The 13,629-nt window shown below is 35.2% G+C and overlaps 1 protein-coding gene across 2 annotated transcripts; it reads right to left on the reverse strand.

Moving 5' to 3' along the window:
• Nucleotides 1-809: 809 nt before the first annotated feature.
• Nucleotides 810-13,574, reverse strand: LOC132295391 (uncharacterized). 2 transcript variants are annotated; one of them, XM_059793663.1, is made up of 13 exons: nt 13,226-13,574; nt 11,948-12,057; nt 11,743-11,853; nt 11,556-11,613; nt 9,585-9,674; nt 9,183-9,277; nt 8,942-8,995; nt 5,642-5,779; nt 3,596-3,653; nt 3,355-3,469; nt 2,231-2,300; nt 1,350-1,421; nt 810-1,122 (listed from the first exon to the last, which is right to left on the reverse strand). In XM_059793663.1, the coding sequence occupies exons 1-13, from the start codon at nt 13,398-13,400 to the stop codon at nt 1,006-1,008; spliced, it is 1,263 nt and encodes a 420-aa protein (XP_059649646.1). In that variant the 5' UTR covers nt 13,401-13,574; the 3' UTR covers nt 810-1,005. The 2 variants fall into 2 exon arrangements, with proteins under 2 accessions (XP_059649646.1, XP_059649645.1); XM_059793662.1 differs by having other exon boundaries at nt 9,177-9,277.
• Between the last annotated feature and the right edge of the window lie 55 nt (nt 13,575-13,629).

Raw genomic sequence — 13,629 nt, forward strand, 5'->3', positions numbered from 1 at the left:
ATAAATATTTTACGACAACCAAACACCAAAAAATAAAAAAAATATTTTTTGAAAAATATTTTATGTCCAAACAAATGAAGCCTAAATTTCTTTTCATTCCAAATCCAATCCCTAAATTCGCTCTTAAACATATCCATAATTTTAAAATATATTTTTTATTTCTAACACGGATCCGATACCGATCAAAATACTTTGACTGCGCATTTAATATTTCTCAAATAGTTTATAACACATTAAAATATAACTTTTTTAACAGGAATAACATAGTATAAATTATTAAGAAAAGTTCAAAATCTATTAAATGATGACCAGAGATGTTTGTTTTGTGTTGTGAAAAGAACTTTATTAAGTGATGACTAGGGATGTTTGTTTTGTGTTATGAAAAGAACAATTATATTATATTAATGATTGCATTTAGATTCATAATATTCCACGAAATTGATTTTTTTTTTTTTTTAAATGTATTATTTTGTACGCGCGCGCGTGCGTGAGTGCGCAATATCTCGTTGTACTCGTATCTTATTTTTAAGATTTGTCGTATCACCGTATTTGTATCATATCGTATGCACCCCATATCCGTGCTTCCTAGGTTACCAATCATAAATCATGTAACCCGTATCCGTGCTTGCCAGGTTACCAAGCATAAATCATATTACCGACTCCTTAGTGAGTTGATTAGATTAGACATACCAACAATCACTCTTTTACAGAGGAAAAAGAGAGATTACAAAAATCATCCACAAGAATGAATTTCCAATTACACGTACCAATGTATCATATATGCATAACCAAGCAAATGACTCACGATAAGTCACACCAATTTTTTCTCCATTTGTGTCATTTGAATAGAGAGGCAAGAATTTGCAATCACAATTCATTTGTACATCTCTAGTGTTCCTAATCTATTTACATATAAAACAGCATACAAATTGAAGAGGGGATCATCAAAACCCCAGCTAAGTACAAAACTCACAAATATTCCATTTTCAAACTAGTTAAGGCGATTCAAGGCTTATGTTGTGCCAAAATTGAAGTTCGAACCGCTTGGTGAGGAGATATAGCATTCCCATTCACAAGCATTTGCTCTAAGAAATCCACACGAACTGATCTGAACTGGTAACACTGGTTTAATGTACATGGAAAGAAGAGCAAAATTCACATATCAGTATAGGAAATAATTATTCCAAATTCAACAAAACAACGAGATATTATAATTGTAATTTACTTGTTCAAATAAAATAGTATGCCATGAAAAGGGTGGTTATCAAGTTCACAGAACAAATTTCCTTTCACCAGATCAAGCAAAGTTAAACCAAAGAAAGCAAGAATATCCAACATACATGAAATACCTTTCTTTTCCAAGAAAAATCAACATATCGGTAATAAGGCTCCAATAGTGTGACTTGATCTCCTTCTTTGATCTGCAAGATGTAATTAAATTTATATTAGTACGCAAATGGACAAAAGACAAGTTCAGTCAATTTGGTTCAACGGTCATTTCTTGAACCCGTCTGTGACCGTTCTCGTCCTATGAACTAGTTGCAACTTGCAAGGAACAAGAAAACAAGAATTAACATGTGAAAGACCATTAACTGAACCCAAAAAGTGACGCACAGACATCAATCGATGTCAAAGACCATCTCATTCTGGAATGAAACTAAAAACATGTCAATTCAGCACAACATCTTGTCGAGAGAAGACACACCAACAGTATCAATACCAGACTTTAAAAAAATTTAAAACAACAAAAAGTAAAAAGCAAAAAAAAAAAAAAAAAAGGAATCAATTTCATAGCAAGTTCAATACACTAATTGGATCAGAATTGGTGGCTAGGCCAGGCAATGGAATGATATACATCAAATGTAGGTTAGCCAACTAAATTGCTGGTAGGGAATAACGGTGACCTTATTGATTGATTTATTGAAGAATTCATAGTTAACAACCATGTATTTCCTTGTTCAATGAATGTTTGTACAAGTGTGGGTAATGTAAGATATTTGCCAATAGAAAAGTTTCTCTCCACCTCTGTTTTTCCACTATAAAGTTTATGGAGCAATTTTAGTAAGAGAACTGTTTCCGTCTCCTCTTGGGTGCAAACAAAACTGTTTCCTCATATTTCTAAGAAGATAATAAGGCTTTGCATGATGCTGCACAAGAGAATTCCTAAGGGGGGGAAAAAAAACTTTTATTTCTACACATGAGACAAGCAACAGTCAAGAAAATAACTTACTGCATCATTGTGTATCCCATACAAGGAGAGAACATAGCATATCTGATTTGAATCACACACCAAATAGTATCTGTAAAGTCACAACAGATGTTAATTGCAGTTCCACCTCAATAGTAAAATTTGAGAATGATGTTACCATCAGTGACATCTTCCCCGCCCCCATCCCACATTCACAACCAGCACCGCCACTACTGAACATGGAAAGACGAGACAGAGACAGACAGACAGAGAAAGACAGACACAGAGAGAGAAAACAATCATTTAAAATTTCCAATTTACAGATGCAGAAACGTCAATGTATATTAGTTTTAAAAACATAAAACCTTGAAGCTCCAAATATGTTCCCTCTACATTTGATACTTAAACTTGTCTGTTTCCCTCCACCACGCCAACGTCCATCTCATCTTTTTTCAACAGTTCAGCATACATATTTTGGGGGGCGGAAGGAAAAGTTGGTCTCCTCTGATTCCTTTTCCAATCTAAATTCAAACCTTCATTTTCTATTAATATTCAAGATTCATTATCCTCTTATATACAGCAGATCTGACAAAATTAACAGTAGTTTTTAATAGATTTTCGTTTTATTGGGTGTTTTACCACTTCTTTTCATCTCTTTCTACTGATCCATTGTTATTTGATCAGTGAAAGAAAAGTTCAAAAGAGAATCCAAAAAGATGCCATAGAGAGGGAAATTTGTGAGACAGAGAGAAAAAATAATAATAATAATAATAGAAAAAAATGTAGAGTGAGTCTAGATGGAATATAGAGAGTGAATTCTGAGAGAGCCAAGAGCGACAGGCCCAAAGGAGATAATAGCCAGCATCGGAAAAATGGAATGGGGTAGTAGAAGAAGAACCAGATGGAGAAACAACTGTTTTGAAGTCAAAAGCGGTTAGGTGCTTCAAGATTTTATCTTTTATTTAACCAATATGTTTATGTGTCAGCATTACATTGGATGCAGTTAAACTTGAGTTTTGCAGATATGGTATTAAATTTTAACTCTTGAAGAATTTTGTCAACAGATAATTGATTTAATGCCAATCTGTAACATGAACCCACATGAAAAAGAAAGATAAATGTGAAATAGATAAACCAAGATAGGGATTTTAACCACAGGAGCTTACAGGGGAGCGACATTCTCATGCTTAACAAAGAATAGAACCTTTCCCACAAGTGCAACTGTTTTGTTCAGACCCTCGGACAGACAATCAATAGTAGCTCTTTTGTATGAAGAACTCACTTGCAAAAAAGTGCAATCAAATTAATCAGCATACTAGAGTAAATTTTATAAGAAATGGTATTAACAGCACATGAAAGTACAGAGGCCATCAAATTAAAACATATAAAATAAATTGATCGGCTTACAACTAACAGAAGCTACTGCTGATGCCGAAGAAGCGAGCCGTTTCGCCTTAATTTGTCCCTACAATACAAATATTAATATCAACATCTCTGCAAAATACACACGCATATACTAACAGATTTTGTAAGATCCCACAGAGGATAATTGATGCAGTAGCGGCGGTTCTCCATCAATAACATATCCAATTTGGAGAAATATACAATTTTGACTTCAGAGTGAAATTATTATCATTTTTTTTTCTTTGTAATGAAAAAGCATTAAAGAGAGAATTTGATAACCCAAAAAACTCAAATATATATCTTTGAGAGGCTAATTATATTAATATAATGAAGCCATTTGTTGGAAGAGAAACTGAACATGACAATGTGATGTTCAAACTGGTCTTACAAATGGCAAATCAAGTATCTGAACTAAAAACCGTAATAAAGTGGATTCCGCACTTTTATTGACACCCACCTCTGCCAAGATGCAACATGATGAAGCCAATGCATTATCCTGAAGGATCCTTAGACAAATGACTAGCAACCCAGCAATAGGCATTTTCCTACCCTCCTCTGCCAAGATGCAACATGATGAAGCCAATGCATTATCCTGAAGGATCCTTAGACAAATGACTAGCAACCCAGCAATAGGCATTTTCCTACCCTCTTCCCCTCTGGTTCTTCGAAAATGCAAATGTAACTAAGCCATTCCTCACATTAGCTTTGACAAGTCCACCTCCAGTAAACAAGCTCAGGCAATTACACAAAGTTACTATTATGAATCTACTGCAATGCTAACAAACGCCCTGTTAAACTAGCAACTGACTTTCTCTCCCTAGCTCAGGAAGCAAAATGCATTGCATCTACTGCAATGCATTGCAAACGAAAAACTGGCAACTGACATTCAAGAAGTCATCAATCAAAATAAAAAATAAGTATACCTATTTTTTATTTCTTCCAATGGTTTTCTTCTCTATAAGAAGTAACATAGGAAATGAACCACAAGCTATGAGTAAAAAAGTTTCAGAATGAGCCATAGCACATCAATGATTTTTGCATGACTAGTTCTAATATATTGGAAGTAAACAGAAAATTTGTGCTTTTCAATCCTATTATGGATTAAACATCACTAGTTAACCACTCACATTGTGTTCTTACAAACATTATGGGTTATGACACCTAGAGTCATATTTCTATGTTTCTCTTGCAACAGAACTACAAATCTATCATCATTGAAAGTAAAAAATAAAAATAAAAAAGAAAATTGAAAGTATTTTATCAAATGAACAATTGTAAAATATAAGTTAGAAACCAAGGGTATTCTAATTACAAACTAAGAATAAGAAGTTTGAGAAAAAGAAAATATACTAATCTCTTGACCAAATGTTTAAATACAAAGAAAAGTGTGATCGTCAAATTTTTAACACTTTTAAAGTCAACCCTTTTTTTTAACTAATAATTTGGTTCAAGATATGTATATTTTGCTGTATTTACCATCAATATATTGATTATACTAAAATTTAATCTCCTATAAAAAAACATTGAGAGCATTTCTATATATCATTCGATAGTATTTTTTTCCTTTGTCCTATCATGAAATTCAATTTTAAGTGAGTGAGTGTGTGTGTGTGTGAGATTATTTGGTTCTCAAAACTTTCTATATTGCTTTAGCATGCTGAATTCCATTCTAAGAAATGGCACCCATGTCCATATCCTTACAATATGAGAGCATGGTTTTGGACACAGAAAGTACATGATGAAGACCAACCCAACGTCCATTTCATTATTACAAAAATCAATGCCAAAACTTTTGAAACTTCACGTGTGCATTCATAATGACTGCTTTTGTAAAAATTACATTATGCTACTAAACCAACAACCTATATGTATGTGGATTCTTTTATCCTCTTCTGGTCTAATCAAGGTACAAACCACAGAATGTACACATATCACATATGCCATTAAAACAAGAACACACAGAGATCAGAGCAATACGGTGGCAAGTTTAACTACTTGGTTTGCAGATAGAAACTATATTGGCTAGGTAAAAAGAGGGTAATGCATTACCTTCAACAAGTTCTCTAACTTCTCAAGAAGATTGACTATCTTCTGAACCTCCTCAGTTGCATTTAGACCAGGATCCTTTAAAGCAGCAGCTTCAAATCCACTAAGGGCCCTCTCATAGTTCTCTAGATATTTGTTTACCTGTGGGGGCAAAAAAAATCCACTTACAGTACAATACATAATTATATACTTAATCAGCTGATAGTAAGATGTGGATAGGCAAGATTACTATTGTTCATTTAATAGTTCACTACAAACAATTAAAAAGATAAGTGATTTACAAAAGGACAAAAAAGAACACAATCTAAAAAATGATTTTACAAAGTTCTTAGAAAATACTACATGCGAAAATACTACATGCACAGTAACCCATTTCAACTGCTTGATTTTAATGGTATTTCAAATTCAAATTTCTTAAAACTGCTAAGGTATTCAAAATTTTTAATTTTAAATTTTCTACTTAGAACAAATTGATAATAATATTTGTTTCTACGAAAGTTTATTATTCGCAAGGTCATCACTGATCACAAATGTAGAAGTCACCATATTGAGAGGAGGTTGGTGCTCTTCCGAGGTGAGACTTCCAAGCGGAGTTGGGGCCTGGAAACTTATTCGGAAGGGGTGGGATGAATTCTCCAAACATGTTAGGTTCCGAGTTCGGGATGGTAGGGGAATCCGCTTTTGGAAGGACATTTGGTGTGGTAATCGTTCACTTGCGCTCACTTTCCCTAAACTTTTCCGGATTGCTTCACATCGTCAGGCTATGGTGGTCGACTGCTATCGCCTTGATAGTGGGAGAACATTATTGGATGTTCATTTGTTGAGGCATTTTCAGGATTGGGAGAATGGAGATTGAGGATGATATTGGCTTTTTGGAGCTTTTGTATCGCCAGGATATAATGGGTTAAGTTTCTGACTCTTAGGTGTGGCTTCCCCATTCCCCCCCCCCCCCTTTCCTTTTTTCCGTGGAGAACTATTTGGTGCTTGAAGGCTCCTCTCAAAGTGGCATTTTTTGCATGGACATCCATCTTAGGGAAGATTTTGACTCGAGATAACCTAAGAAGAAGGAGACAGATTGCGGTTAATTGGTGCTTTACATGCAAGAGTGATGAGGAAACGTTTTATCACCTTCTTTTGCATTGTCCAATGGCGCGGGATTGTTGGATTTTGATGCCAGGGTTTGTTCAGATTTCAGTGGGTAATGCCGAGGTCTTCCAGATGTTCGATTGAGGCTTGTAAAGGTTGTTCACTGGGGGTTCAAGTCCGTGATTTCTGCAGGGTTACACCTCTATGTGTTTGGTGGTGCATTTGGCTTGAGAGAAATAGGAGATGTTTCGAAGGAAAGGAAAATCCTATTGGGTCTTGAAATTCTCCATTATTGGCACCCTTTTTTGTTGGGTTCTTGGGAGAAATTATAAATCCATAGAGAAGTTTGTTGATATTTTGGGTTCTTTGAGGGTTTAGAGGCCCCTTTTTGGCCTTTTTGTAGCTTTTGAGGGACGCGTTCCCCTTTCGAATGCTTTTTAGTACATTATTTACTTATCAAAAAAAAAATATTCCAATCTGCCCCAGAGAACCTGACATTAATCAACTTATAGTCAATGAAATCAAACAAGAACTTCATTAAATTGACCATTTTGTTGAAATGTTGAACTTCACATGACAACCAATTGGGTTAAACCATTAAAGGCAATCTAATGTTATAGGCTAATGAGCTTCCTACACCCAATGAATACCATAATACGAGTAGAGTCTGAAGGATACTTACGAAGCTTAAAATAATTTTAAGAAACATTGATAGAGTAAAACATTGCAAAAGAAATTAGTTCTGCCTTTGCCTTTTAGTTTTTGCTAGTCAAAAATCTTTTGGTTAAATAGGAGATCCTTCGATGGCATGGACACTCCTATTGGAGCGCTTAAGTTCTCTATTCTTTCTTCTCTTTTCGTTGGGTTTTGGGGAGAAATGTAAATCCATGGAGGAGATTGTTGATTTTTGAACTCTTTGAGAGTTTAGTGGCTTTATAGTCTTGTGTAGTTCCTTGGGATGTGTTCCCCTTTTGAATGCTTTTTAATACATTTTTACTTATCAATATATATATATACATATCTTTTGGTTAAGTTTAAAACTTGGAATATAATACTTAGCTTAGCAATATCTCAATTTGACAGCTTTGATCCTAGCCTTTTGAGAGTTAACACATGAATCCTTTCTTGCCATCCCACTATTTCCATGACCATATTCTTTATTAGAGATCCTGCAACATTGGGGTACCCTCACTGCCTTTGTTTTCCCCTTTGTACCTAGAGTGCCTTCAATTGAACCATGATGCTCCAAAGTCCTTACCAGCGGAAAAATTAGTCTGTCTTGTCCTTGTTCATCTCAACGTCCTCATTATAGCAGTGCCTATTATATGCACAAGTTGTTTCTTGGACTTAGAAGTCATGGTACCATACACCACCAAGCATCATCAATTTCATACTACCCCACACCATCAAGCATGTTAATCACACACTCCAAAAGAACCTCTCATCACCCATCTGGCTATTATATAAGTAATATTCCTTTCAGTCTGTCCATCCAAGTCGTGACCAACCAAGATAACCACTGGTTTGTAATACCCAATCAAACTTGCTTCTCCTAGATATATAAAATGTACACTTCCATATATTCCGCCCTAGCAGTTATCCACACTTAAGTCTTCAACTATTAATTTGAGCAAGAAAAACCGTAACCCATAACAAATAAAAACAGTCAATTGGTTCATGTATTAAATAATGGAAGTATCAGAAACCAATAGACTGGGAAGAAAGAGTGGACATTCATCTACTTGAGGGAGTTCTATTGAAAATTTATGGTGGAATCAGTGGAGGAAAATCTTTGAGTAATTGATGTTGTTTCCTATTATTGAAGATTAACTGTTACTAGAGGAATCAGTGGAGAAAAATCATCCTTGCTTCCTATTTTCTATCTCTTTCCATTCTCATCATTTTTTCTCCTATATAAAGGAGCCTCCACCATTGTATTGGGTATCAGTAGAGAGAATATTATAAAAGTGATGTAGCATTTTGGGCACTTTGTGCCGTGGATGTAGGCCCAAGCGGCTGAACCACGTAATATCTTTGTTCTTCTTGTTTTATTTCTCTCTTCACTTCTATTTCATTGTTTACAAGAAGTTCCCATCAACGTAAGAATACATGAATTTCTCACACAATTGTAAGAAAGGAAGTTAAGAGAAGAGAGAGGAAGAAAAAATACACAATTTTTTTTTTTTTTTTCTGATAAGTAAAAAATACATAACTTACAGTAGCACAGTTGAAGTATAGGTCTGGATTTGACTTCATTTTTCCATCCTTCTCCTGACATGTGCCATAAAAAATAAAAATAGATCCAAACTTCTAATATCAGGAATAATCACTACGAAATAGCTAAGAAGTTATCTTAGTACAAGAATGTCAGAAAAATCTTGATTGGTGTAAGAACCAGCCCATAGTCATGAGATGATTTAGAAATGGATTAATAGGGAAAATTATTGCTCACACGTACAGCATTTTGATATGCTTTCAGTGACTGCAGAAGTTTGCTGTGATCCCATGATCCAGTCACAAAAAAACTTGTGAGGCATGCATTTCCTAGGTTGTCTGTGAATGAGATAAGAAAGCTAAGATCGACGATGCAGGATTTACAACAATATGTGTGTGAGTATGTGTGCGTGTGTGTGCATGTCAAAAGTAGGGATGTGAGTCTCAAAAAAAGAAAGAGTTAAACGTAGAATGAACAAGGATCTTATAAAAACTCAAGCAAAGTAGAATTACCACGTAGATTTGCACACCTGTGTACAACTGTATATGCATACACATGTATTTATGCAAATTTATAAATAATATACGGAGCCTGAAACAGTTTGAAGGTGTGTTTTTGCTAAATTGTATTTAAATAAAGCCTTACACCAAGAATTCCCATCTTTGATATCCAGAGTAATGGCTTCCCTTGCATGTTGAATGCTTTCTTCAACACGTTCTGCCTTGTTCTCGGCACCTAGAAAAGGGGAAAAAAATCATCAGGTAAACAAAAGAATGCATGCATATTATAGGTCCAGCTACCACCTTTGACTTAAAAACATGGCTCCTACGTGCCAGGATATTTGGTGCGGAGTTGTTTCTCTTACTTCCATTTTTCTTGTTTCCACTTTATTTATTTATTTGTGGAGAGGACATTGTTTAGTTCAGTTGTCAAAACTTGGGCTATCAAGTAGTACAACATATTTTCATGTCTGAGGGCAGTCAATTTGAGCAAATAAAGTCAAAAATTCGGTTTGTACTCAATCCATCGATCCCACACTCTAGGTAATGGCTTTTTTTCCTTGGGTGTGGTAGAGTGTTGGTGAGGGATGGGTAGATAAAGGGGTTGATAAAACTTAAAACAAGAATTTTTTATTTTCCACAAATTAAGGTACAGCTACTCAAGGATTGAAGATCCATGAATGTTCTTCCCACCTCAGACTAAAATACCAAGTATTGGAATAAAAGGTTCAAAATGAGTCCAGATTAAGCTTTGGCCAGGCTGCACAAGATATTCTGTAGAAGATTTCATTTGAGACCGTGCTTACAGCTGCCTCATATCAAACATCTGCTTACATAAGGATGACATAGATGCATCATAATCTATTTGCCTTCCCTCATATAAAAGAGTTATGCAATGTGTATGTTTACAAGGCATGTCCTCATATATATGGTTAACAAACTTTTCTTTTCCAGTTGATCCAAATGAAAGGCAGTCACTGTGCATTACTTTGTTACTTCTTGAATTTCTGCAGTTTCACTCGAGCAAATATAAAAAAAATAAAATAAAAAAAGTGGTTCCATATTGCAATTTTGTAGAAAGAAAGTTACGAGCTGGTCTACGTTACAACAGGAAATATAGCTGACAAGTGACAGCAAGATTAAGGCAAGTCATGAACACAAAACCTCGGCAAAATTTATCATCTCCACTCTCCAAGCCTATTGCCACTAAACTAGAGGCATCAGGGAAAACAGGTAAAAATCAAACAAACAAGGCCCGGAGATTCAGATTCTCGAAATCAGGAAGGCAAAAAAATAAGGTTAGGGAGAGAGAGACCAGTAACAGCCTTTTTAGAGAGAATTCTTATGACAGGTAAAGGTTGGCATCAAAATAAGTGTCGTTGTTTACACTAAATTGAGTTGGATAATCTCCAATTAATTTTCACAATTTTCTCGTGAAAAAAGCTTTAGTAATATGTTAAAGTGACCTTAGTTCATATAATTATGAAACTAAGCCACGGGTTCTTTCACAAGGCTAATGGGTGTAGCGAACTTAGGGTAAGGAATGAACTTCAAAAAGAATAACACTAATTATAATAGTAATAAAAGAGATCAGGTATGACAGTTTTTTCTTATAGGAACTGAAAATGATGTTCCAAGGAGGTAAATTGAGGGTTATTGATTAAGGAAAATTAAGATACGATAAAGAAAGGTTGTGGGAAGAAGAGATTTATATAAGTTCTAGTTAAATAAAATAAGAAAACAAAAATTGGATGCACAATGCAAAAGAACTTTCATACTCTCAACGTATTTTCTTTTGTGGACAGAATTCCAAATATAGCAACTCTTGATGCATTTCTAATTTAAATTAGCGCAGAATGACAAACAAGTTTCTCTTGCAACTGTTGGAGCCAGCACCTCCACTTTCCAAGTGAAGTTGGACGTTTACAGGCAAAAAGAATCATCCCAAACCACCTTCTACAAGCTATCAACTAAGCATCTTACTAAATATTTTGTTAGCGTGAAATCTCAAATAGACAAATGTTCCATTCAATATTCGACTAGAGCAAAAAAAAAAAAAAAACAGCGTATCATGTCTAGAGGGGAAAAGTTAAAGATTGGTGGAAAAGAATCTTGCCTTGAGCCAATTTTCTTTCAAGCATTGACAATTGACAGAGTATCCGCTTGTTTGGACCCTGCATAAGAGACAAATGATTGAATGAGTATCAGTAGCTAGCGCCAATACAGAGAGAAAGGTCTGGATTCTAAATGTGATTGTGAATATTCTAGAAAGAAAAATAACAAATCTGATTACAACCAATAACCTTGCTTAGTGCTAGTTTGTAGCAATTCATTGCTGAAAGAAGATCTCCCTTCTTCCAGATAGAGTTACCTAAGCATAGCCAAGCATCTGCAAGAGATGGATTTAACTTAACCTGGAGAATGAATTAGTCAGTTTCAAAATATGAACCACAAAATGACCAATACAGCACAGAAAACTACAAGGACTAACAAGCTTCTCTTGCTTACAGCTTTTGAGAGATGATCTTCAGCTTCTTTTCTATGATCAGGAAACACATCCAATACCTTTCCTCTCAAATATTCACATGTTGCACGATGCATTGGTGTTTTTCTTTGTTCTACAAAAGAACGTATAGCTTTTCATCGGGCTAAATACACAAATAAATGGTATCATAGTGTGTAAATTTCATAGAATATCTTGTTTCTTTTTATTCATGTCCATGAAACATTCATTCTAACAGATATTCTGAAAATAAATCCAGTATAGAAATTTTCACAAATATATCAATTTAAATAAAAATGATAAATAAGAAACTGGAACAGAAATAAGATGAAGGATAGGGTCCATGCAGGGAGTAGAAAACAACACAGATAAGTTCCATTCAATCACTTAAACACCAGATAAACTAGTTTTCCTTTTCCTGACAATGGTGGTGTCAAACCTCTTAAAGCACCCCATAATCCACCACCGGGCACATGCAGTCGCCCAATTACCAGGAAAATCATGTCATCCATGTGCCCTTATAATTATCATCAAGTAAAAGTATCCACACAGTTACCTCTCTTCAATAGAGCGTATGAGGGAAGAGGTAATGAATGTAGCAGCAGGAGTTTGCAACAGATTAAGATGCTACAATTATGTTTTGGGGGCTGGAATGGCTATTAGTAGCAGGAAATGGACCTCAACAGGTGATCACGCCGCAATTGGGCAACCTAAATACATCATGGCTCTGTATGCAGATACTCATTGCCATTATGATGGTAACACTGCTCATTTGAACTAACAAAACCTTCCAATTCTTCGGCTTTCACAAGACATCATGGGGGGTGTAAAAGGTCCAAACCATTGGTCTCACAAAACCTAAATGGGTTGAATAGGTCCATTTCGTTGATTATGCCCAATTTATAACTAAATAAATAAAATACATAAATTAATAATTCTCCAGAAACTTTCTGAATTCTCTGTCAACACAGAAGCAAAAATAAATAAATAAATTCCATGCTTGAGCATTAGACAAAGCAAGGAAAACAAAATCCTGCACCATATTTGAAATTTCTGGCACGAGAAAACAAAAACCTTCATTCAACCGATTCTAGACACCTCTCTAGTTCATTGAGATGATTTACGTTATTAGAGAGCCAAAACAACAGACAATCAACGAGTAAGATACATATGTATATATATGTGTGTGTGTGTGTGAATACATATATGTGTGTGTGTGTGTGTGTGTGTGTGTGTATATATGAGTGTGTATAAATTCATATTTGGGAGTGAATAATGAGTACCTGAAGGTATGGAATCGAGAAGCTTGAGAGCGAGATCTGATTCTGTCTGCAATTTGGAGATTTTGTCATCCGGGTTTGCTGGAAAATAGGTGTCCCGGATGTTGTAGAGATCATCAGCCGCTTTTGCTACTTTGGCCATTGTCTCTTCGGCTTCACCTTGGTTTTGACTACCCATATCTTTCAGTATTCAACACACAACTCCTCGATCAATAATCAGAGCGCGCACACACACGGGCAGGGCTCTGGTTATTGATTATGGGTATTTTCGAAAATGCCGAAATTCCGGCCCAGCACCTCCCTGTAATTACATGTCGTGATTCTCTCTAGCATATTTGTTATTTGCCCACCCACAAAGTATTTGTTTTTTCTTTTTCTTTTCTTTTTTATTTTTTTTCTTTTCTTTT

The sequence above is a fragment of the Cornus florida genome, unplaced genomic scaffold (assembly GCF_030987335.1).
Source record: "Cornus florida cultivar Cherokee Brave unplaced genomic scaffold, ASM3098733v1 CherokeeBrave_3.0.0_Hap2_Chr02, whole genome shotgun sequence".
Lineage (NCBI taxonomy): Eukaryota > Viridiplantae > Streptophyta > Magnoliopsida > Cornales > Cornaceae > Cornus > Cornus florida.

Excerpts from the sequence above, each read along its gene's own strand:
- LOC132295391 (XM_059793662.1), bottom strand. The coding sequence starts at position 13,400 with ATGGGTAGTCAAAACCAAGGTGAAGCCGAAGAGACAATGGCCAAAGTA. Across the intron at positions 12,058-13,225 it reads TCTCGATTCCATACCTTCAG|AACAAAGAAAAACACCAATG; the intron begins GTACTCATTATT and ends GTTCTTTTGTAG. Across the intron at positions 3,654-5,641 it reads AGTTAGAGAACTTGTTGAAG|GGACAAATTAAGGCGAAACG; the intron begins GTAATGCATTAC and ends TTTGTATTGTAG.